This window comes from Lynx rufus, unplaced genomic scaffold (assembly GCF_022079265.1).
Source record: "Lynx rufus isolate CCGP_SWC_20201006 ecotype Redwood Valley unplaced genomic scaffold, mLynRuf1.p SCAF_7, whole genome shotgun sequence".
Lineage (NCBI taxonomy): Eukaryota > Metazoa > Chordata > Mammalia > Carnivora > Felidae > Lynx > Lynx rufus.
This window is the reverse complement of record NW_025814889.1, coordinates 75603861-75629021: the sequence shown is the minus strand read 5'-3', so window position 1 is coordinate 75629021 and position 25161 is coordinate 75603861. Positions and strand designations below refer to the sequence as shown.

The window sequence follows — 25161 nt, the reverse complement described above, 5'->3', positions numbered from 1 at the left end:
CTGGGTGGCTCAGTTGGTAGAGTGTGCTACTCTTGATCTTGGGGTTGTAAGTTCAAACCCTATGTTGGGTGTAGAGATTACTTCCAATTTAAGGGAACCTGGCTGACTCAGTCAATGGAGCATGTGACTCTTGATCCGGGGGTTGTGAGGTCACTGGGTGTAGAGACTGCTTAGAAATAAAATCTTTAAAGAAAGAATAAAAAATAAAATCTTAATAAAAATAAAAAATGTGCTGGAGTTTTATTTTGTAGCTAGTACTAGATTAACAAATTTCCTTTCTATTTCTGGCTAGCTAAATTTAAAAAAAATCACTGATGCTGAATTTTATTAGAATAATTCTGCATCTATTGACATGAATATTATTTTTCTTCTTTAATCTCTAATATTTGAAAGGCATAGATTTATTTCTAATTTTAAACATTCCTTATATTCCTTGTATAAACCCAACTGGCAATAATTTATTAGAGTTTTTACATATTCCTAGATTCCTAGATTTAGTTTTCATATGTACTGGGATTTTTTGCACCTGGGTTTGGCCAGTAATTTTCCTTTCTTGTTTTGCTGTCATGTCTATATTACCCTCATAAAATGAGTTGGGTTGGGGCGCCTGGGTGGCGCAGTCGGTTAAGCGTCCGACTTCAGCCAGGTCACGATCTCGCGGTCCGTGAGTTCGAGCCCCGCGTCGGGCTCTGGGCTGATGGCTCAGAGCCTGGAGCCTGTTTCAGATTCTGTGTCTCCCTCTCTCTCTGCCCTTCCCCCGTTCATGCTCTGTCTCTCTCTGTCCCAAAAATAAATAAACGTTGAAAAAAAAAATTTAATAAAAAAAAAATGAGTTGGGCTTCTATCATCTCTTTCTGTTCTTTGGAATAATTTGTGTAAGTTTAGAATTATTTCTTCCTTGAATATTTAGTAGATATGGCCTGTGGCACTGTGGGACTGCAGGTGTTTTCATTGTTGTTGCTGTTGCTTTTTGTGGGAAAATACTTATTTTCTGACTGAATTTATTTAATGGTAAATGATTGTTAAATGTATTGTTTCTTGTGTCAATTGTGGCAAGTTATATTTTTTCTAAGAATTTTCCCATTTCATAAACTTTAAATTTATTACAAAGTTGTTTGTAATATAATCCTATCTATTGAAGACTGAATCATATTAAGTGATTTTCTTTTTTTCATTCCTGTTATTGGTTATCAGTGCATTCTCCATTTTTGGCTTAGTCTCTCCAAATGTTTATCAATTTCCTTTGTCTTTCCTGAGAACCAACTTGGGGTTGAGTTGTTCTTTTTATCGGATTTTTTCTATTTTATTGATTGTGCCTTTATCTTTATTATTTCTTCCTACTTTCTGCCTCTAATAAATCTATTATTTTTATATCTAATAATGCTTTTGCCTTAAAGTATATTTTGCCTGACATTAATATATATATATATACCAGCTTCTTTCAATTAGTGTTTGCATGTATTTCTTTTTACCATCATTTTATTTTATTTTATTTTATTTTATTTTATTTTTTTTTAAATTTTTTTTTTTCAACGTTTATTTATTTTTGGGACAGAGAGAGACAGAGCATGAACGGGGGAGGGGCAGAGAGAGAAGGAGACACAGAATCGGAAACAGGCTCCAGGCTCTGAGCCATCAGCCCAGAGCCCGACGCGGGGCTCGAACTCACAGACCACGAGATCGTGACCTGGCTGAAGTCGGACGCTTAACCGACTGCGCCACCCAGGCGCCCCTATTTTTAAAGTTTATTTATTTATTTTGAGAGAGACAGAGAGGTAGAATCCCAAGCAGGCTCTGTGCTAACAGCAGGGCTTGATCTTATGAACCATGAGATCATGGCCTGAACCAAAATCGAGAAATGGATGCTTGACCAGCTGAGCCACCCAGGCATCCCACCATCATTTTATTTATTTATTTATTTACTTTTTTTTAAAATGTTTATTTATTTTTGAGAGAGACACAGAATGCGAGTGGGTCGGGACAGAGAGAGAGGGAGACACAGAATCCAAAACAGGCTCCAGGCTCTGAGCTGTCAGCACAGAGCCCAACGTGAGGCTCGAACTCACTAGCTGCGAGATCATGACCTGAGCTGAAGTCGGACGCTCAACTGACTGAGCCACCCAGGCGCCCCTTTGTTTTCTTTTTTCTTTTTTCATTTTATTTTTTAATTGAAGTCTAATTGACATAGACTGACATAGGATATCCTATTAATTTTAAGTATACATCATAGTGATTTGATATTTTTATATATTATGACATGTTCTCCATGATAAGCCTAGGGTCCATACCATCATTTTAGATTAAACTTTTCTCTTTTTTTTTAAGTTTATTTATTTACTTAGGGAGAGAGAGAATCCCAAGCAGGCTCTGTGAAGTCAGCACAGATCCAGACGTAGGGCTTAATCTCACGAACTGGGAGACCATGACCTGAGCTGAAATTAAGAGGTACACACTCAACCGACCAAGCCACCCAGGCTCCCCACATAGTATATATATTTTAAATAATAGTATTTTTTTAATGTTTATTTATTTTGAGAGGGGGGAGGGGCAGAGAGAGGGAGAGGGAAAGAGAGAATCCCAAGTAGGCTCTGAGCCCCCAGTGTAGAGCCTGACACAAGGCTTAATGCCATGAACTGTGAGATCATGACCTGAGCCAAAATCAAGAGCTGGACACTCAACTGACTGAGCCACCCAAGCGCACTTTAAATTATAGTATTTTTAAGTCAGTTTGGAATGGTTCCTTCTTGAGTAATTATTTTGCCAAATTGGTTATTTTATAATTATTTAAAATGTTATATAATTCCATAGTAAAAATTATAAAACAAAGCATTTTTTTGAAAAGCATATACCTTTATATAAATTTTATAGTTACTTATTTATTTTTTTATTAAAAAACTTTTTTAATGTTTATTTTTGAGAGAGAGAGAGACAGAGATAGAGACAGATAAAGAGGGAGACACAGAATCCGAAGCAGGCTCCAGGCTCTGAGCTGTCCACACAGAGCCCAAGGCAGGGCTTGAACTAACAAGCTGTGAGATCATGACCTGAGCCAAAGTCAGACACTTAACTGACTGAGCCACCCAGGCACCCCTATTATTCTATTTTAAAAATATAAGTATAGACATTTGGATTATCTCTTAAAGGTTGGACCTAGTGGCAACTTGTATTTCTTTGTTTTAGTGCACTCACTCCAATACCTTTCCCTTATTCATGGCTCAGCTTTATGGTATTCTTTTGATTTTTTGATGATGGACACAGAGGTAATTTTTACATGCCAATATGCAGAATGGAATGTCTTCCGATGCCCAGAGATTACAAGAAATAGGGAAGCAACTTTGGCAAGAGACTGAAATGTGAAGGTTGAAATGGCAGGCTTAATGTCAGGGTTGAAGTGATGAAATGGGAATGGGATTTTTTTTTTTTTAGTTTTTTTTAATATTTATTTATTTTTGAGACAGGGAGAGACAGCATGAATGGGGGAGGGTCAGAGAGAGAGGGAGACACAGAATCGGAAACAGGCTCCAGGCTCTGAGTGGTCAGCACAGAGCCTGACGCGGGGCTCGAACTCACGGACCGCGAGATCATGACCTGAGCCGAAGTCGGATGCTTAACCGACTGAGCCACCCAGGTGCCCCAATGGGAATGGGATTTTATGCAACTAATGTGTGTTCAAAAATGGGTACTTTGGATTATGTACTATTTCCCATGATGTCCAGCAGCAATATAATATCCTAATATTTTGCAAGTGAGAATGCTGTCTTATATGTATTAGCACCCAGGTACCCCTGGGCCATTCTATATTTTTAAGGTAACTTTACATGTGTCTTCTCTGATCCATTATGGATCTATTTTTTGGTTGAATTCTTTAAGGTCAATTATATCTCCATGTATAGGTCTTGGTGGGAGTACTTCATTTTGCTTCTCTGTATAGCCTATTCATGACTTTATTTTCTTCCCTTCACACTTTACTACCTGCTTTCTCACTTGCTTTGTATTTGAACATTAATTGATAAATAAGTGAACCTAGAACCTACAACCTTTATTGAGTACCTACTAATGTTCCCAGTATTATGCTAGGCTCTTGGGCAGGTAGCTGGCTTGCTCCTGCCCTTTTGGTGCTCATACTGTAGTATGAGAGGGAATTCATTCCCATCTCTTCTCACACCCCCATTCTGGAGCACTGAGTCTTTAACTCCAAGCAATACTTCTTTTTTTTCCATCAGTTCCACTTGATGGCATCTTCTCCTAAGCTTGTATCTGTACTTGGTGTCAGGGACCCCCTTGGAGGCAAGCGCAAAAATAACTAGCACAAATTCTGTAGTTTAGTGCTCTCAACTACTTTCTCCTTCCTGCCATGGCACCATGTTCACATCAGGGTCATGATTCCCACTGCCGGATGAGTGTGGCAGAAGTACTGAGGCAGGCCTATTTCTGGGAAACTCAGTCTCCCAGAATTACTTTGGCTCATGGACTCACCACTGACCTTACCAAATGTGTAGAATTGCATTGGACTTTAGGATGCTTTCTACTCAACCCTCTTTCCTTCCCTCTCTCCTTTATAAGGGTCGGGCATGCTTTGTAGTCTGATGGCACCCAGTTTGTAGCACTTTGTTACAGCAGCCCTAGGAACCTAATAAATACACTTGGTTAAGTCAGTAATATTTATGGGTCTTGGTTTCCTCACTTTTTATAAAAGAGGATTGTGGGGCACCTGGTTAGGCATCCAGCTCTTGATTTCGGCTCAGGTCACAATCTCATGGTTTGTGAGATCCAGCCCCAGGTTAGGCTTTGTGCTGTCAGTACGGAGATTGTTTGGGATGCACTCTCTTTCTCTCTCTGTTCCTCCCACCTCTCTCAAAATACATAAACTAAACTTAAAAAAAAAAAAAAAGAGGGGACGTCTGAGTGGCTCAGTCAGTTAAGCATCTGACTGGATTTCGGCTCAGGTCATGATCTCATACTTCATGGGATCCAGCTCCATGTCAGGGTTTGCACTGACAGTGCTGAGCCTGCTTGGGATTCTCTGTCTCCTCTCTCTCTTCCCCTCCCCTGCTCGCATGCTCTCTCTCTTTCTCAGATAAATTAACTTAAAAAGGGATTGTAATAAATTATATATGAAATTCTTTGGGCAAATTAGTTAATCTCTTGTGCCTTAACTTCCCTTTCTGTGAAATGAAGATGAATCTATAACTGCCTGGCACATAGAAGCACCAAGTAAGTGTAACCCAGTGGAATTAGTACTAATAACAGCAGTAGTAATTCTTCCAGTTCTGGCAATCTATAGTATGTCACCAATCCCAAAGGATAAGGAATTTAGGTATCCAATGAATGCTGAGAAAGAATACTTAACAGGAGGAGAAATGTCCTGTAATTTAGAGATGAGGACCAAGTAAGGAGTGGAACAAGCAGAAAGAAGTCCTAAGTAGCTGTGAGAAAGGGTCAGATGCAGGCAGAAGGGCATTCTTAGAGCAATAGGTCCTCTCACCTCCCCCACTAATTCAGGGGGAGAAATTTATTCTCTCATAGTTCCAGAAGCCAGAAGTTTGAAATCAAGGTGTTGGCAGGCCCATGCTCCCTCAGAAACCTGTGGGGAAAGATCCTTCCTTTCCTGATCCTGGCTTCTGGTGGTTTGCCAGCCTTTTTGGCATTCTTTGGCTTGAAGCTTCATAACTCCAATCTCTGTCTTCATCACATGTCATTTTCCCTGTATTTGTGTCTTCACATGGCTGTCGTCTTAGAAGGAAGCCAGTCATATTGGATTAGGGGCCCACCCTACTTCTCATGACCAGGTCTTCACTAATTACATCTGCAAAGACCCTACTTTGCAAATAAGTTCACATTCCAAGGTTCTGGCAATTGGGACTTTAACGTATTTTTCTTGGGGGCCACAATTCAACCCATAAGAGCAAGTAGTTAGTGTCAGAGCTGATGTAAGACTCCAGATAGACTCATGAGTAAGATCACTTTACATGGAGCACTGTACCAGTCTATATTCTTGTAATGAATTTATCCCAGTTGTGTAGAATATTAACTTTAAAGTTTTAGTTGAACCTCTTTCCTTTGAGGTAGAGTGCAGTTTTGAGATTTGTATCTTATTCTTGCTTATGGTAGACTCTTAACAGTTTTTCTTTTCTTTTTTTAAAGTTTATTTATTTATTTTGAGAGGGAGAGAGAGTGCAAGAGCAGTGGAAGTGCAGAGAGAGAGGGGAAGAGAGAGAGAATCCCAAACAGGCTGTGCACTGTCACTGTCCAACGCAGGGCTCGAACTCATGAACGATAAGATCGTGACCTGAGCCTAAATCAAGAGGCAGTGGCTTAACCGACTGAGCCACCCAGGCACCCCTCTTTTTTAAAACAGCTTTGGGGCGCCTGGGTGGCTCAGTCGGTTAAGCGGCCGACTTCGGCTCAGGTCATGATTTCGCGGTCCGTGAGTTCGAGCCCCGTGTTGGGCTCTGTGCTGACAGCTCAGAGCCTGGAGCCTGTTTCAGATTCTGTGTCTCCCTCTCTCTGACCCTCCCCCGTTCATGCTCTGTCTCTCTCCGTCTCAAAAATAAATAAACGTTAAAAAAAAAATTTAAAACAGCTTTATTGAGGCATAATTGATATAGAATAAGCTGTACATAAAGTATACAATTTGCCAAAATATACATTTTGACATATGTATAAGCTCATGAATAATAATAAACTCATCACAATAAAGATAGTAAACATATCCATTCCTCTGAAAACATTTTTGGGTCTTTGTGTAGTGTCTCCCCTACATTTCTTCCTTTTTTTTTTTTTTAATGTTTATTTTTGAGAGAGAGAGTGCTAGCAGAGGAGAGGCAGAGAGGGAGGGAGACAGAATCCAAAGCAGACTCCGATGCAAGTCTCAAACCTACAAACCATGAGATATTGACCTGAGCTGAAGTCAGATGCTTAACCTGCTGAGCCACCCAGGTGCCCCTCCCCCACATTCCTTCTATCCCCTTTCCAAAGCAACCACCGATCTGCTTTCTGTCACTATAGATTAGTTTGCACTTTCTAGAGTTTTATATAAATGGAATTATATAAATTTGTATAAATGGGATTATATACTCTTTTTTGGCCTGACTTCTTTCATTTAGCGTAATTATTTTGAGCTTTAATCACATTGTGTGTATCAATAGTTCCTTTTTATTGCTGAGTAGTGTCCCCTTACATGGATATATTGCAATTTCTTTATTCCTTATACGTTGATGGACATTTGGCTTATTTCCAGAATTTGGCTTTTACAAATAAGGCATTTATGGACACTTTTGTACATGCATTTGTATGCACGTACACTTCCTTTATTCTTGGGTAAACACATGAGTGTGATGGCTGGATCAAACTAAAACGTCGTTTGCCAAAATGGTTTTATCATTTTATATTCTCGTTAGTGGTGCGTGAGAGTTTATTCCTCCGCATCCTCGTCAACAACCCTTGATATGGTCAGTCTTTTTCATTTTAGCCATTCTAATGAGTGTATAGTGGTATCTCGTTGTTTTTGTTAGCTTTACACTTGTGATTAATGACGTTGGTCATCTTTTCATCAGATGCTTATTTGCCATCCATGTATCTTCTTTGGTGAAATGTCTGTTCAAAGTTCTCCTACTCTTGGCCATACCTGTCAGAGAGGATTTGTAACCCTGATGTCCAAACTTTTCTTTTCCTCCCTTCAAACCGCAAGGTTGTATTGCTGAAATAAGGATTTCTAAAAATGTGAACAACAAACTCATTCTGCTTTTTCTGGAGAAAAGGAAGCTTATTGGTTTTGAGTAAAATGATACAGTATGAGATCAGAGCATTAATTGTGTGTGGCATGAGTTCTTCCCACCAGAGAAGAACTCTGCTAACTCCACGGCTGGGTGTTCTCTATCCTGGGATCTTCTCTGCTGTGGGGTGAAATGTTTGCTTGCCTTTCTTTCCAGTGCGGCTTCCTTTGGTGTAGCAAAAAGGAAAAAAACAAAACAAAACAAAACAAAACAAAACAAAACAAAACGAAAGGATGAGGTTTTAAGGCCAATGTTTTGTTTGATTCCGCAGCTCTGAGGCAAAATATTTCAAAGTCCAGTTTACATCTGGATCATGGGAAGGTGAAAAAAGTCTACTATTACCTCTTCTGTTGCTTTCTGTTAAATGTTTATTTATTTTTTTAAATTAAAAAAATTTTTTTTAAGTTTATTTGAGAGAGAGAGAGACAGACAGACAGACAGAGCTTGAGCAGGGAGGGGCAGAGAGAGAGGGAGACAGAATCTGAAGGAGGCTCCAGGCTCCCGAGCTGTCAGCACAGAGCCCCACGTGGGACTTGAACTCATGAATGGTGAGATCATGACCTGAGCCGAAGTCAGACGCTCAACCGACTGAGCCACCCAGGCGTCCCTAAATATTTATTTATTAAATGAGTGGAAAAGTTCGTAGCTGGTTAGAATCATAGATGTGTGTCTGTTCCTTCTTCTAATACCACAGAGAGCTCTGAGATGAATAAAAGATAATAAGAGCAGCCATATGGATAGCCAGTTGATTCAGCACCATTTATTAAAAATACCATCCTTTCCCCACTGCAATACCTTTGTCCTATCAGTTGGCCAGGTTTGTGAGAGTCATCATTCTGTCCCACTAATCTATTTGCCTATCTGTACCCCCATGCCGTGCTATCATAATTACTATAGTTTTGTAATAGGTCTTGAAATTTGGTAGTGTGAGTCTTCTGGTTTTGTTTTTCTTTACATTGCCTCAGCTATTCTTCAGATGATTTTTATAGAATTAAAAAGAACATTGTTGCATTTTCAGGGGTGAATAAAAATAAGCATCCCAGAGGAGACAAAATTTTTTTGTTTCACAAATGCCTAACCAACATTTACAAAAACTATGTATACACTCCCATCATTGGTTTATGCAGGGAGAGGAAAGGAACTATATTAGATTTTGATTGAGGGCCCATTTATATTAGTTACTGGTTGGATTATTCTGGGTAGGGAATTTAGATTTCCACCCTGGGTTTGCAATATGGAAAAGGGCAAGGCCCTCATCTAAATCTCTTTTCAGAGCAACTAACCACAAAGTAAAGGCTCAGTAAATATATTTTAACTAAATTAATACAAATCCATCAAGGGAAGTACAGCATCTGTATCCTCACAGTAAAGAGTCCTGCTGGTAATCTAAGTGAGGGGTAGGATTTGTGGTGGTCATGTAAAGGGGATGACTCTGAGAAGACACAAGGGTGGGAAAGAGTATTAGTTTGTTGTTGTTGTTGTTGTTGTTGTTATGTCTCAAACCACCTCAAAACTCAGTGGCTTATAACAGCATTTTTTTTTTTTTCCTGCTCCTGGGTCTGGTGGATTTTTGATTGAGTGGAGGGGGAGGGGACTCTAGGAACCAGGATTTGGGCTGGTTTCAAGTCTGTTCCACATGTTTCATTCTGGAGCCCAGGTGGGGGTGAGGGGACAGTGAGTACCTGGGGCATGCTCTTGTTGGGCAATCACAGGAGCACAAGGGGTCAGATGAAACCATGAAATCACATTTTTAGTTTCTACTTGTGTCACATCGGCTAACATTCTATTGGCAAAGCAAATCACATGACCAAGTTCAACATCCATGTGGTGGGTGGGTACTCTGTCCATTGTAGTGCTCTGGAATATCCCATGACAGAGGGGGTAAGGAATTGGGAATAACCATTCATTCTAGTACAGGAAGGGACAGGGTGCTTGGATGGTTGCGAGACTACAAATATTTAAAAAAGAGATTGTGGGAATCTGTTTTGCATCTTTAGTTGAATCTTCCATTGACAGTCTATAAAAGATGTTGGAGATGCCAAGAAAAGAGCTGGAGAGAGGAGGGGAAAATTCCTTGGACAGAGTTGGTGTGCTCTCATTATTTGAGGGTGACCATGAAAGTCATGGTACCTGCCTGAGTTTTTATCCAGAGGTGGAAGAACCTTGCCCACAAGATATATGTAAACGGATGGTGGGGCACAAAAATACTGTTATATGAAAACATTTATACCATAGGAATGTGATTGTGATTTACTTTCTTAATGATTTATTAATTACTGTGGCAGAAACTACTAGTTGTCCATCCAAATCCATTTCCCCTTTTTCCTGTAATAATAGTATTATTAACAGGCCCCGGGCTGTCTAGCTGGTACTGTTTCCTAAGCCCCATTGCATCTGGGAATGGCTGGTGATTATATTCTGTCTTTGGAGTATTAATGGAAGTGACATGTGCCTCTTTCAGGCCTGGACCTTAAAACATTGCATGTATGTTTCTCCAAACTTACTCCCCATCCTCAATTTAGAGCATGGAGTGTCTTCAATCTAGCTTTGTCCTTGTAGGACAATACCCTAGGGCAGTGCTTTTCAATTTCTTTTTTAATGCATAAGTAACATCTGGAGAGCTCATTAAAACAGATTAAGGGGTGTCTGAGCAGCGCAGTTGGTTGAGTTTCTGACTCTTGATTTTGGCTCAGGTCGTTATCTCACAGTTGTGAGATTGAGCCCCATGTAGAGCTCTGTGCTGAGTATGGAGCCTGTTTAAGATTCTCTCCCTCCTTCTCCCTCCCCCACTTGCATGTACTCTCTGTCTCTCTCTCTCAAAAAATAAAAATAAAAAAATTTAAAAACCACAGAGATTAAAACAGTGATTCAGTAGGTCTACTGTGGGCCCAATAGTTTGCTTTTTTAAAAAAAAAGTTTATTTATTTATTTTGAGAGAGGGAGAGAGCCCTTTCACAGGCAGGGGAGAGCCAGAAAGAAAGGTAGTGTAAGAATCACAAGCAATCTCCACACTGTCAGCTCAGAGCCTAATGTGGGGCTAAATTTCACAAACCGGGACATCATGACCTGAGCTGAAATCAAGAGTTGGATGCTTCAATGACTGAGCCACTCAGGCACCCTAAGAATTTACATTTTTAACAAGTATCCAGATATTGTTGATGCTGTTGGTCTGTGGACCGCACTTTGAGCAGCACTGCTTTAAAGGGTGGTGGAAGTGCAAGATGGAAGGAATCTGAATTTCTGAATGTCTGGGTGGGACAAAGGAGCTTGTCTATGCACCTTGGACTGTTTTGTGAGAATGCCATGTTTTTGGGGTTCTGTTATAGCAGCTTAGTCATTTACCCTAGCCAACATAATCATCCTGACATTCTGCCAGTCCTTCTCTATGTCTAAACTGAATGTTTCCCACAATTTTCTTCTCTTTCGTCTTGAACTCTCTTTCATGGTGATGGAGAATAATATCAGCCACCTCTACCTAATGAATTTCATAAGAGCTTACATCAAGAATGCTATATTCAACTGTCAGTTTCAGTCTCAAGCAGTTCTCAGGAAAGGATTTTCCTTAACTGGCTTTCCAGAGGAGATACAGGGAACTTCAGTGATGGGCTTGGAGAGATGAGGATCTTCAGCTGTCTATAGCAGGTAGCAAGTCTCATCATAACCCAGTCCTTAAACATGATACTTAAGACAGCTGAACTTGAGTAACTTTTATTTTGGAGGCAGAGATGGGGGAGGGGGGATAGAAATTCAGAGTTTCCAAGAACTTGGCCACTTTCTCCAGGAGCCATATTCAATGACAGTCTCACAGATTACAACTGGCTAGATATCTGGACAAATCCTTGTTTCTGCAGTGTCTTACCCAGGCCACCCTAAGAATAGAGAAATACAGCATAGATCAGAGGCAGGGGCAGGAGTGTATAGTGGCTCAGCTGAGAGGGGATGTAGGGTCTGCAGGCTGGACTCAGTTTATACTGTGGGAGAGGCTCAATAGGGAGGGTTTGCCCGTCTAAGAACATGTGCCACAGAGATGCATGGGGTGAGCACATCACGGTATTACTCTGCCTCATTTCACATCGGGAGAAGAGTCTCAGCTCCCTACAAAGCCCAGGGAGAATCCTACGGCAGAGATGCTGCTTATTTTATCAGCATCCCGAATACTGTCTGGGTCCATCCCTGGCAGCGTGGCTCATCATTGCCCTGCATGTTCTGCTTACCAGGCAGACATCCCATTAGGATCTTTCACGACCCTCTTGGCACAGGCAATGTCATCACTGATGTTGTCATCCAGAAACCCTAGAAGGAAAAGTGGCTGAGCAGGGAGGGAAAAACCCCTTTCTCTGTTTCATTAATCAATGAGTTTTTGAGAGGAATTCCTATAGGAAATGGAGCCGGAGTCAGAAACCCTCTATCTCTGGTGCTCTTCCGTGGGTTTGCCTTCTGTTTGCCTGGGTTTTCTTGCCTTGCTTTGAATCTGCCTCTGAGCATTGTTCCTTCTGGAGGGCACCCAGGGCATACATGAGAGTCCCGGGAGAACCTCTGTTTTCAGGAAAAACTTAGTGTGTCCAGAGTGCTATGTGGGGTATGTGGACAGGTGATACAGTCATGTGTGTACGAGGAACAGGATGCCATGTATTGAGGGATGGGAGCCCAGGAAGGTGAGGCTTAGTCAGAGGTCATTGTATCTTTCTTCCTCCTTTCTGGCAGGAAGAGCTCTGTGGAAGACTGTTTGGGCCCCTTTCTTCCCTATCCTCAACTTCTACAGCACTGGCCAAGGGTCAGGTGTTAGGGAGCAGTGCACCTGCCCCATGTCAACCAGCCCTCAGAGGGGAAGGTGTCCTTACTACTGCACATTGTGTTGCAGGCATTTGCTGAAGGGGAGGAGTTATTTTTGCACCACCACTTGCTGTTGATCTGGAAGATCCCATAGTCACTGCTGCCATTGTCATTTTTCCCATTGAAGGCCCGGGTGTTGAAGTTACTCTCATGCTCAGCCATGCAGACCCCTGTGTCAGAGAGAACAAAAGGTGTGGCTAGAAAAGGAGGATTGTTTCATGATGAGACACAACTTCTGCTGTACTAGAACTGCCATAAAGTCCCCTAAGACTGAAATGAAGAGACTGTGAGGTCCTCAATGTTATATTTATATGTATGTGTGTACACACACACACACACACACACACACACACACACTTTAAGTAGGCTCACACCCACCATGGAATCCAACGTGGGGCCGGAAATCACGACCCTGAGATCAAGACCTGAGCTGAGATTAAGAGTCAGACACTTAGCTGACTGAGCTACCCAGACACCCCTAGATTTATATTTATAATCCATTGTGTATTCCTGGTCCTAAGCAATAATTAGCCCATGATAAGTATGTAATAACAATTTGTTAAATAAATGCATTTGGGATGCCCAATAATCAATCAATCACAGTCTGTTTCCCAGTCTACATTTCCAGCCTCATCTCCCAGCCAAATATCTAACTCTTGCCTTGTATATTTACTTTTTGCCTTCTATCCCCAGGTATATGGAAGGGAAGAGGTGGAGAAGTAATGGAGGGGCATCCTAGAAAGGGAGCCCAAAAAAGCTATCCTTGGGGGGGGGGGACAGGAAAGGATGTTTGGCATGAAGAAAAATGAAGATATCCAAGGGAAATTGAAATAACTTTATGTGTTGTGCCTAATGGGATGGGTGACCAAGATTCTCAATCCTTCTTGCACTTTGTCATCGTCTCCCCTTCTGTTCTCACAATTCCCTTCCAACTCTCTTGTGACACGGATAGAACAGACTTTAGACAAACTCAGCAGAGGTTAGTTTTTGGTGGACAAAAGGGCAGGGGAGAGGGTGGGAGGCAGCACCAGCTCTGCTGCAGGGACCTGGACTAAAAAGGATGCAGATGAAAGCCAAGGTGATGGGAGCAAACTTGCAAGTGGTTAGGTGAGTTTCTGGATGGGTCCAAGGAAGTATTCAAGGGCACTGGGTGGGAAGGTGATTTCGGGGAACAGCAGAAGAAAATCTATTACAGATCAAATAATCCCTGGTGGAAAGAGAGAAACGGAGGTCCTGATAGGAATAACAAGGCAGCAGAGGTGGAGATAAGAGGAGCATTTGGGGAGTGCAAGAGAGCAAATGAGTAAATGAGTAAATCACAAGGTGAAAAGGGAAAGATTGTTTGGTTGGGGAAGAAGGCCTCTTTGAGCAGAGATAGAATGATGGATGGTTCATACTCACAGTTTGCCAGGCTGTAGCCGTGGAAGCCATCCATTCCCTCTGCCTTCAGCTTGCGGGCCAGCTCACACTTGGAGAAGATTTTGGCCTCATATGCTGCAAAGAAGCAGCCGAGGAGGGAGATGATCAGAATGGACCTCATTTCTGTAGCTGGTGGAACCCCAGTCTGCTATGTCCAGGATGCTGTTGTCTCTTATACCCTACGGGCACAAAGATGTCTCTGCTTGGGCAATAATGCTGGCAGCTCTGCCAGGAAGGATATGGTCGCCCAAGGCTAATTCCCCAAACTGGCCCTGCCAGGGTGAACTTCAGGGAAGGGGATGTAACCAAGAATAATACCAGGAATAAAGTCTCATTTTGGTGGGGGTGGGTCCTGTATTTGGGCAAATGCATGAGGAGGTAAAATGGGGAGAGATGGGAGTTGGTAGGAAAAAGTATGGTTTTCTTTTTTTTTTTTTCTTTTCCTTGCCTTGCCGTGCCTTGCCTTGCCTTGCCTTGCCTTTGCTTTCCTTTTTTGAGAGAATGCAAGTCGGAGAGGGGCAGAGGGACACAGAGAGAGAATCTCAAGCAGGTTGCATGCTCAGCGTGGAACCGACTCAGGGCTCGATCCCTTGACTCTGGGATCATGACCTGAGCTGAAATCAAGAGCCAGATGCTCAACTGACTGAACCACCCAAGTGCCCCACCAGTATGATTTTCAAGCCTTGTGCTTTTGTTGGAATGTCCCCCGAGGGGGTTGTCCCTGTGTGCTTTGCTGAACTTTGGCTCATTATCTGTGCTTGGCTGAAGGTATTTTCCTACTCAGTCTAGTGGGGGGAATCCATGATTGGCATCACTGAGTTTGGAGAAATTGAGGATCTTCTGGCATCAGCAATCAGTAAACTATAAGTTGAACAGGAGACTACTAGAACCTAAGTTCATAATATCTCTGTGTCTGAAAGAAGTCATCAGATCTAAACCTCCAACTCTACTTGAATTCTCTCTAGTATCTATGTAATCAGTGATTGTCAAACATCTTGTATTAGTCAGTGTTCTCTAGAGAAACAGAACTAAGAGTAGATATACATGGTTAGAAAAAAGCTGGGGCACCTGGGTGGGTCAGTCGGTTAAGCGCCTGACTTTGGCTCAGGTCATGATCTCGCGGTCCATGAGTTCTAGCCCTGCATCGGGCCCTGTGCTGACAGCTCAGAGCTTGGAGCCTGCTTCAGATTCTGTGTCTCCTTCTCTCTTTCTCTCTCACCTCTCCTCTCTCTCTCTCTTTCTCAAAAATAAACATTAAACAATTTTTAAAAAGAAAAAAGCTGATTATTTTCATTAGAGCACAAGGCCTTGATTTCAGTTAGATGGATAGACATTGTGAAGGAAGAATTATCACTGTATCAGTGCTTTCTTTAAAAAATTTTTTTTCTTAATGTTTATTTATTTTTGAGAGAGAGAGAGAGGGAGAGTGTGTGAGCACAAGCTGGGGAGGGGCAGAGAGAGAGGGGGATGGAGGGTTTGAAGTGGGCTCTGCACTGACAGCAGTGAGCCTGATGTGGGGGCTCCAACCCACAAACTGTGAGATCATTCCCCTACTCTTCTCCCTTCTGGCAACCATCAGTTTGTTTTCTGTGTTTATGGGTCTCTTTCTGCGTTTTTTGTTCTTTTTTTTTTTTTTAGATTATACATATGAGTGAAATCATATGGTACTTGTCTTTCAGACTTGAGATTTTTTAATATTCTCTAGTGTAAATTTATCTTCCAACTGCTGATTTTTTGGCCATTTTGTGGACTGAGGTTTTTTCCAAGTCTATTATAATGTTGGATCTCAGACTCATTTTGAGTGCGAGAACACACGTACACACTCTCAATTCCTGGTCATTAAGCTATGTACTCTCTCGCCTCCTCAGATGTGCTCTGGATAAGCTTTTGCCTCAGACAGGAGCAGGCAGCAGTTTTTCCCATCTCTCTTTAATAAAAAGAGACCCTGTTCCCAGCCCCTCCTTTCTAGAGTGACTTTGGCTCCAGTTCCTACTGCAAGTGGAGAAATTTTGGTCTCTGTTAACCTGCAGGAGCTGAACTTATAGCTGCCTCTTGCTATAAGGTCTTCAGCTTCAGCCCTACTCACAGCTTTTATTAGTTTCCTTATATTTGTGGTCCATGGAGATTTTATTTATTTATTTATTAAAATAAAAAAAAAGTTTATGTTATTTATTTATTTATCTGTTTATTAAAAAAAAGTTTATTTTAGTTTTGAGACAGAAATAGGGCACACAAGGGGGAGGGGCAGAGAGTGAGGGGAACAGAGGGTCTGAAGCAGGTTTTGCGCTGACAGGGACGCTGGGCTCGAACTCACAAAACTGTGAGACCATGACCTGAGCCAAAGTTGAATGCTCAACTGACGGAGCCACCCAGGCGCCCCTGGAGATATTTATTTATTTATTTATTTATTTATTTATTTTATTTTTAAAACCTATTTATTTTTTAATGTTTACTTATTATTTTGAGAGAGACAGACAGATCGCAAGTGCAGGAGGGGCAGAGAAAGAGGGAGACATAGAATCCGAAGCGGGCTCCTGGTTCCTAGCTGTCAGCACAGAGCTTGACATGGGGCTTGGACCCACAAACCGTGAGATCATGACTTGAGCCAAAGTAGGCTTAACCGACTGAGCCACCCAGGTGCCCCTATTTTGTTTTTGAGCTATTATATGCCTTTTACACTTTTTCCTTTTCATTTTTTCATTTATTTTTGTGTGCTTGCTTTATGTAGGGTATCTCAAAGCATGGACTTACAGTGCAATATTGAACAGAAGTCCTATTAATAACTGAAACATTTTAAAGCAATCCATTAAAAACCCAATATGCTTCCTTTTTTTTTTTTTTTTTTTTTTAAAGCAGTCTTCACGCCCAGCACAGGGTCCAACACCAGGACTGGACTCACCACCCTGAGATCAAGACCTGAGCTGAAATCCGGTCTGATGATTAACTGACTGAGCCATCCAGGTGCCCCTACCTTTTCATTAGGAACAGAAACGTGTGGTCCAAGTGGAGGAATGTGGGAATGGCTTCCAGAACCCTTCCTTTCTCCTTTCCTTCTCCTACTTCTTTCCTTTCTTACCCCTTCCACTTGTTGTTGTTTACTTTCCCTTCCATTGTCTCTCCTCTTCCCCTTCCCATCTTGTCATTTCCCTGTTCCCTGTCTTCCTTCCTCTCCCATCTCTTCTCTTCTTTTCTACTTTCCTTCTCTCTCCTCTGGACTTTTTCTTCTATTTAGGTCCAGTTTTCTTATAACCTGGTGTCCTCCCAGAATTCTCAACCCTTTAATGCCAGGTAACGAGAAGGAGCAGCTGTGCCTCATGTGTCTATGCAGTCAGTTTCCACTCCAGGAAAGGGCTGGTCCTCGGTGATGTGACCCAAAGGGACAGGGTGTCTCCTGACTTCCCTTGAGGAAAGGGAGAGTGAGGGGGAGGATGTTAATATTTGTTAAAATGTGTCACAGGCCAAGTAAAACACAGAGATAGAGGACTTTATTATATGTATTTTGTTTCATTGCCACAACAACCCTGTGAAGTATGTATGTGTCTGTCTTATTTATTATTGGTTTCATATCACGGATCGGAAATCTGAGGCTCAAAGAGGTGCAGTAATTTGCTGAAGCTGGTATGAGGGAGAGCACAGATCAACACAGATAGGCGTGCCTCTTTCCTCTACCGCAGTACTATGTGCATTTGACCAGTTATTCAAATGGTGACACGTTAGGAATTTCTGGCTTCAGGAGTAGGCACAGGACTGCTTGTGGCAGGGGATGTCAGGTGATGGTTGTGGGGGAGGTGAGGAGAAGGGCTTGGAACTTTGTCAAAACACTGGAAATGATATTGTAAAGGCAGCCACATGCTTTATGCAGGCCTTGGGACCCACACCTCCCCGTGCCTCCACGACAATTCCCAACTTGGGTCTACACCCAGGTTGACTCTGTTCTCAATGCCTCTCACACAGAAGGTGAAGGAACCCCTCTGGGCGCGTGAGGCATGCATCCTGAGGAAGCTGCTGGGTTCTTTGGGGAACCTGATGTGCATCCTGTATATTCTGTGCTGGTCTCCAAGACACCGTTATAACACAGGATTTCACTTTTGACTTTAATGCAAAGAATAAACATCACAGAGACATTTTTTAATACCCATATACAGCCTAGGTTCTGACCACTTCCCAAGCAACCTTCTAGGCAGGGACATTTTCTCTTTGTTTTTTCTTGCTCTGTATTTCCACTCCACCCAGACAGGGCTGGCTATCCCAGGTTTCCTCCAGATCCTCTTGCTGGCCCTCTACATTCTGTACATCTCCCTATCTGGTACCCATCACTCAGGGTTGCATCTCTCGACATCCATGAGGAACTGGGAACTATATTCCTTTTTTTTTTTTTTGGTCAGTTTTCCTGCTATTATTCCTGTCACCCCTGAGAGCCATGCTCTTTCCCTACACCGAGAATCACCTGTAGCATTTGTTACATGCAGATCCCTGGGCCTCGCATCTAGAGATTCTGATTCTGTAGGTCTGATGAAGAGCCTAGAAGTCTTCATTTGTAAACAGCTACTCTAGATCATTCTGGTACCAGGTGGTCCACATCCCATACCTTGAGAAATATGTTGATACAATTCAAATAAAAAAATTAGAATTTTTTGGTGTCATTTTTAAGAGGTTTCAAAGATTTTCTGATAGAGGGAAAACTACAGAATTCTCTTGTTGAGTTTAATTATGTCTTTCTTTTCTCATTTAATTGTCTCCTTCCTTTTCCCTACTTCCTACCTGTCTGACATCAACAACAGGAGGACTAATGGGAACTCTCAGAGCAGTGGCCCAGTTGGCCTCTTGGGCTGTAGGTATGAATGGCTGACTCCTCCTCTCCCAAGGGGATGCCTTGTCTGGATGCAGGGGAACTGGCTCTCGCACCATCACTACCTACATCACTGCTCCATAGACTTTACGCTCAAGTCTGTCTCTGTTTCTGAGATTTCATTTGAAGCATGTCAGGAGATGTTAATTGTGGTCCTCATTACCATCTCCCTACCCCTTCCTTTTTCTATCTGCCAACATTAGTCTTGCCATCTTAGATTAATAATTTGCAGATGTTCCCCACTTGGTGTTGTTCTCTGCTCTTTCTTGCATTCTTTTCCATATTCATTCATTCGTTTGTTTTTGTCAACTAATATTTATGGAGTGTCTATAATATTTTGGCCCTGTATAAGGCATGAGATTTTGATCCCTACCCCATCCCAACTGGAAAAATGAAGTTACGTTATTTTGTCAGACATCTATTTTCAATCCCTCAGTATTCATCTTTTCACTGTGGTATCTAGTCCTCTAGACTTTGAGGAGGGGGCTAAGCTGGAATCCAGGAAGAAGTCGCTAGCTGTCCTATTCCCCCTCAGTGGGGTATCACTTGGGATGAGCTGTCCCCAGAGCCTATGAAGGGCCCCCTTTACCTCTTGGTTCTTGAGGCTGTAAATAATGGGGTTGACCATAGGGGTGAATACAGTGTAGAGGACAGAGAAGGCCTTTCGGAGCAAGGGGGCCATGTGGTCTGTTGGGGCTACATAGACCACAATGAGAGTGCCATAATACACCCCGACCACACTGAGGTGGGAGGAACAGGTGGAGAAAGCTTTCTGTCTACCATGGCCTGAAGGTATTTGCAGCACAGTCCTTAAGATGAAGGCATAGGATGCCACAATCAACAGGAAGGGGACCAGTGTCAGAAAGCCTGAGATGCTCACTCCAGCTGCCCACATAACCCCCACATCTCCACAGAACAGCCCTACAACTGGAGCAAAGTCACAGAAGTAGTGGTCGATCTCCCTGTTGCCAGGGCAGAGGGTCAGAGGGGCTGCCAGGGCCAGAGTGAAGGCAGAGAAAGAAAATCCACTGACCCAGACTCCAGCAGCCAGGCAGCCACACAACCATGTGCTCATCAGGACAGGGTAGCGAAGCGGGTGGCAGATGGCCAGGTAACGGTCATAGGACATAGCAGATAGCAGGAGGCACTCAACTGCAGCCAGCGAGGCAAACATGTAGAACTGGACCAGACAGCTGACCAGTGAGATGGCCTCCCTCCCTTTCAGGAAGCTCTGCAGCAGCTGAGGCATGATGTTGGAGGTGTAGCCAATCTCCAGCAAGGAAAAGTGGCAGAGGAAGAAGTACATGGGTGTGTGGAGTGTCCGACTGGAGGCCACAGCCAGCACGATGAGGGCGTTGCCCCCAACTGTTACCACATAGATGGCTAAAAAGAAGGTGAAGGGGAGGAAGCCCAGGCGTTGCAGCTCCCCAAAGCCAACCAGGATCAGCCAGGTGGTCTGGTTTTCACTATCACCACTGGACTGCTTCCTCATCTAGATCTGGGCCCAAGAGAAGAGAAAAAGGTTAACTTTAAATTTTTTTAATGTTTATTTATTTTTGAGAGAGACAGAGACAGAGGCAGAGTATGAGCAGGGGACGGGCAGAGAGAGGGAGACACAGAATCCAAAGCAGGCTCCAGGCTCTGAGCTGTCAGCATAGAGCCTAACGCGGGGTTCGAACTCACAGACTGCAAGATCATGACCTGAGCCGAAGTTGGCCATTTAACCAACTGAGCCACTCAGGCACCCCTAGAAGAAGGTTAACTTTAACAAAGATCCTATTAGGACCACACGCTATACTTGGCTTATTTATTTATTCATCACAGCAAGCACTAAAGATAGCCCTTATTGTCTCTTGTATATAGAGGAGAAACTGAGACCCAGTGGGATTAAGTCAATTATTTAAGGCAATTATGATGGAGTCATGATGTGAACCCAAATTTGCTTGACTCCAAATCTCCTTCCATAGTCTACTATCTTATAGTGCTTTCTCAAATCCTTCCTGAGTGATAGAAATATCGGTATCAGAGAGCAGCGTAGGGCTCTTCCAGTCATCAGTGAGCTGTTTACTGACAGTCTTGGCTGAGCGTCAACAGCAGAACCACACCTGGTGACCTCTTCTGGAGGGGTGGGAGGAGTACCCATTAGTTAGTGGGGAGGTGGTCCTACTCTGAGGTCATGCACATTCCTGAAGTAACCCCTCATCTCATACTGTTATTCCCTTTCCAAGAAAATGAGACTTGGAAATTTTGATGAGAAATTTATAGCATTTATTCTATGTGAGATACAATCTAGAAAGATCTGAATTAACCTAGATTCCACTCCCCTCGGAAGCCATTCCTTTTCCTTGGAAAAGTGGCCTGGTGACCATTGGTAAAGCCATTTTCAGAGTCCAGAGCGCTCACAAGTAAAGCCATTTTCAAACTGTGCTCAGACTCTAATCAGTTTATTGGAAGCTGAGAATACTTCCTTTTTTTTGGCTTGCTGCCCTATTTCTCTCTACAGGTCACTTGGTCAATTTATCTCCCCTAATGTCAGTTATTTAGACATTTCTACCCTGTAATAAGATTCCTTCTCTTAGTCGTTAACAATACTACACTAACACCAAACACAGACGAAGACCTTGATCAGTATTTGTAGAATGAATGAATAAAAGAATAAATAAATTAATTAATCACAGTAATTTTCCAATGATAAATTGCCACAAAAAACTTGCAGCATCTGATTATTAATGATTGGGCTAGGGAAAGAGGCATTTAAATGATTGCTAAAATAAGAGAGGGAATCTCTGAGTTCTTCCCTAACTGAGGGAATATTGGTATATTGTCACTCAGAGTTTGAGATGGAACCATGATTAAAGTTGGAGATGGAAGCCAAGTAGGTGTGTGTGTGTGTGTGTGTGTGTGTGTGGTAGGGGGAAGAAACCAGAAAGCCCAACATGATAGAGAGTTTTCTCATTTTTGAAGTTAAGAAAGATGACATTCCAGGGGCACCTGGGTGGTTCAGTTGGTTAAGGGTCTGATTCTTGATTTTCGCTCAGGTCATGATCTCACAGTTTGTGAGATTGAGCCCCACATTGGGCTCTGGACTGATAGTGCAGAGCCTGCTTTGGATTCTCTCTCTCCCTCTGTCTCTGCCCCTCCTCCTCAAAATAAATAAACATTAAAAAAAAAAAAAGATGATGTGCCGCATTAGCAGATGGCAGCAAGAACACATGGTTTTTGTATTCCTTCCCTGGTCTTACCTTTCCCTCTGGTTTTGGGCTTATATCATGCAGACACACATTTGGTCACATGGGGGATACACACATAGAAGGAATAGAATATTTTCAAGTGTACTGGATACATATTTTTATCTTTTGCATACTAGTGACTTCTTAAAGAGCTAGAAAGAGATTTAAATTGAGAATGGAATAGATCCTAGGTTTAGCAGAAAGATGGAGCAAGGGAAGAAACTAAAAAAACTAGTCAAACCAAAACAACCAACCAGTCAACAGACCCAAAACTTCTTAAGTCTTGTCAAGTCTCTGAGTCAATGCTTATGATAAAAAAGTTACTGTTGCTCTTGTTAACCAGTTAATTTGACCTTGGTCCCTGGTAAAATTATTAAATAGATGCTTTATAGAGCACGTGGAAGTCTCATAAGGAGACATCACCAGAAGCTAAATAATGCTACTAAATATAATGTTAAACCTCACATAATGTCCCTTAATGGTAGTATTAATAATTTAGTAGATCAGGAGAAAGGAGTAGAAAAAGGACATATTAATTTCAGTAAAGCTTCATAGAAAAGATAATGACTGTGAGCTTAAAAATAACACTTTTAGTTTGGCTATTATACACCAAAATTTCTCATTAATGATTCTGAAAATCTGGAGAAACATGTCTAGTAAAAAGGAGAAGGCTTTGTCTTCTTGTCTTTACCTCTTTTGGCAGTGACTTCCATAAACAGCAAATATGCATGGCTCATCAAACTTCAGATGATATGAAAACAGAGTGAAGAAAACAGTATTATAGGTGATAGAATTATAATTCAAAATAATCTTGTCTTTGAAATGCTAGACTAAAAACAAGATGAAATTTAACAGGGGCACATATAAAATCGGCTTGTAGGCTTTAACAATCAATTGAAAAGTAGCCATTTATGTGAAAATGATTTGAGATTTTGTTGAGTGTTATGAATTGGGACTTCAGAACTGTGAAGTATGAGGAACATGTGAAGAATGTGGAGATGTTTACTCTGGAAATGACAAAATGATGGGAGAATATGATAGCTGTTTTCAGGTATCGGAAGGATCCCCCTCACCCCAGGATTTATTTATTTTATAGCTGGAGTTTGTACCTTTTGACGACCTTCATCCAATTCCTTCCTCCCCCAGCCCCCTGGAAGGATTCTTATAAAGAAGAGGGACTAAAGTTAGCTCATAGGTGCTCAGAGGGCAGAACAAGGACCAAGGGGGTGATGATGGTGGAAAATCCATATCCACCTACCTGTGCTGGTTTCAAAGAGGTGATTCTTATGGGGTGGACTATTATTATTTACAGCATGATATTGGGGTATCAAAATAAAGTGAGGCTCATTGGACAGGATCAGAGGGGAGGAAATGAAGTTCCTTCCTAGAGGCTCCAGGAGTTGGCAAATAATGGGTCCCATTCATTGGAACATACTGGAATAAGCACAAGACACTTAAAAAATATGGCAGGCTCCATTCTGAATTTGTTTAGGTTGGTCAGAGGTGGTTCTCTCTGTTGGCAGAGAGTAGTGTTGAGCCAGATGCACCCTAGACACTCAGATTCAGTGGAAAGGGAGCCTGATCTGCTTTGGGCTTTGAGTCAACTCCTCTCCTGGTTGTTCTTACCTCCAGACTAAATTCTTCTGTCAGCTGTCACCTCTGTGGACTTCATGCTTCTCTCTTATGGAGGCTCCATGTTACTGGCTTCCCCTACTCCAGAGTGCTCACAGACCACTATTGTCCTTATTCTACATGTGCTGCAGTGGACACTACTGCCTTTTCTAGAGCAGGGCAACCTCCTTCCCTTGTGGGGGGATGAAGAAGAGCCTCCTGGGGAGAAGATGTAGCTTGGAGCTAACTGGAGCAGCTGCATCTGTGTTTTGGTTCCAGGGGAATATTCTGGTCCACCAGGGACCACATCCAGGTATTTCACTCACTAATGACTTCTTTCTTATGATATAGGGAAAGACTGGAAAGACATAAAAATAGCCACAATTAAGACCAACATTTATCTAATACTTTATAATTCACAAAGCAAATATTAACTTATTTAATATCCAATGCTCAGAATGAGCCTCAGGGTGAAATGTGAGTATGCTGTGATTTGGTCTTGCAGCATTGGGATGGATTATCTAGAGGATGACCTCTAATGGCTAGATCAGCAGTCTTTCTGTTGTGGTATGAATTAGGACCTGGGGTCCTACTTTAATCTCTTAGCAGGGAGGAGGCAGGAAGAAACTGCCATGTAATTCTGTAGATAATTTGTTCTGTTTAGTTTGATAGTTTAACATCACAGATTAATATAAAACCAGGTCAGCCCCCATCAAGATAGTAGAGGCAGATAGTAAATGCAGCTGACTGACAAATGCAAAGGAAACCTGCTACAGAAATGTAGCATTGAGTTATTTCCATACGAAAACAGAGAGCAGGTCTAGGCCAGGAGGAGGATAGCATAGGGTCATGACCGGGGCTGGGTTTTTCCAGTAACAGTCTATGATGGCCCTTCCTAGAAGAAATTGGACAAGTGTCTTACATTGCCAGGTGAAAGACAGAGTGGAAAACTTGGATAAGGAAAAGGTGACCTGCAAGGAATTAATTAGCATATTCTTTTTTTTTTTTACCATTTTTTATTTTTTATTTTTTATTTTATTTTATTTTTTATTATATGAAATTTATTGTCAAATTAGTTTCCTAGCATATTCTCTTTGAGGGAGTAGTTGAAAATAAAATATGTCTGCCTAGGTCCTTGGTTGTGTCAAGAGCCTGAGGGATATGTCAGGTGAGAAAAAGAAGAATATCTTTCTACCTAGGTAGAAAGGCTCTTTGTGTTTATTGACTTAGAATTTATTTTTTCTATTTTACTATTTTAAAATTTTTTACTTATTTTTTTTGAGACAGAGACAGTGTGAGTGGGGGAGGAGCAGAGAGAGGGGGAGAGAGAGAATCCCAAGTAGTCTGCATGCTGTCAGCGCAGCACCTGTTGTAGGGCTCAAACCCATGAACTGTGAGATCATGTGAGCTGAAATCCACAGTCAGATGCTTAACTGACTGTACC

At 42.1% G+C, this 25161-nt stretch overlaps 2 protein-coding genes across 2 annotated transcripts; both read right to left on the bottom strand.

The window, feature by feature from the left end:
• Window positions 1-11577: 11577 nt before the first annotated feature.
• Window positions 11578-14148, bottom strand: LOC124501299 (lysozyme C, milk isozyme). The gene is made up of 4 exons (XM_047065339.1): window positions 14010-14148; window positions 12617-12778; window positions 11990-12068; window positions 11578-11644 (listed from the first exon to the last, which is right to left on the bottom strand). Exons 1-4 carry the CDS (start codon window positions 14146-14148, stop codon window positions 11578-11580), a joined length of 447 nt encoding a protein of 148 aa, XP_046921295.1.
• A 5167-nt stretch (window positions 14149-19315) lies between these two features.
• On the bottom strand, window positions 19316-20368 carry LOC124501897 (olfactory receptor 11A1-like). The gene has a single exon (XM_047066350.1). It carries the CDS (start codon window positions 20366-20368, stop codon window positions 19316-19318), a length of 1053 nt encoding a protein of 350 aa, XP_046922306.1.
• Window positions 20369-25161: the final 4793 nt, after the last annotated feature.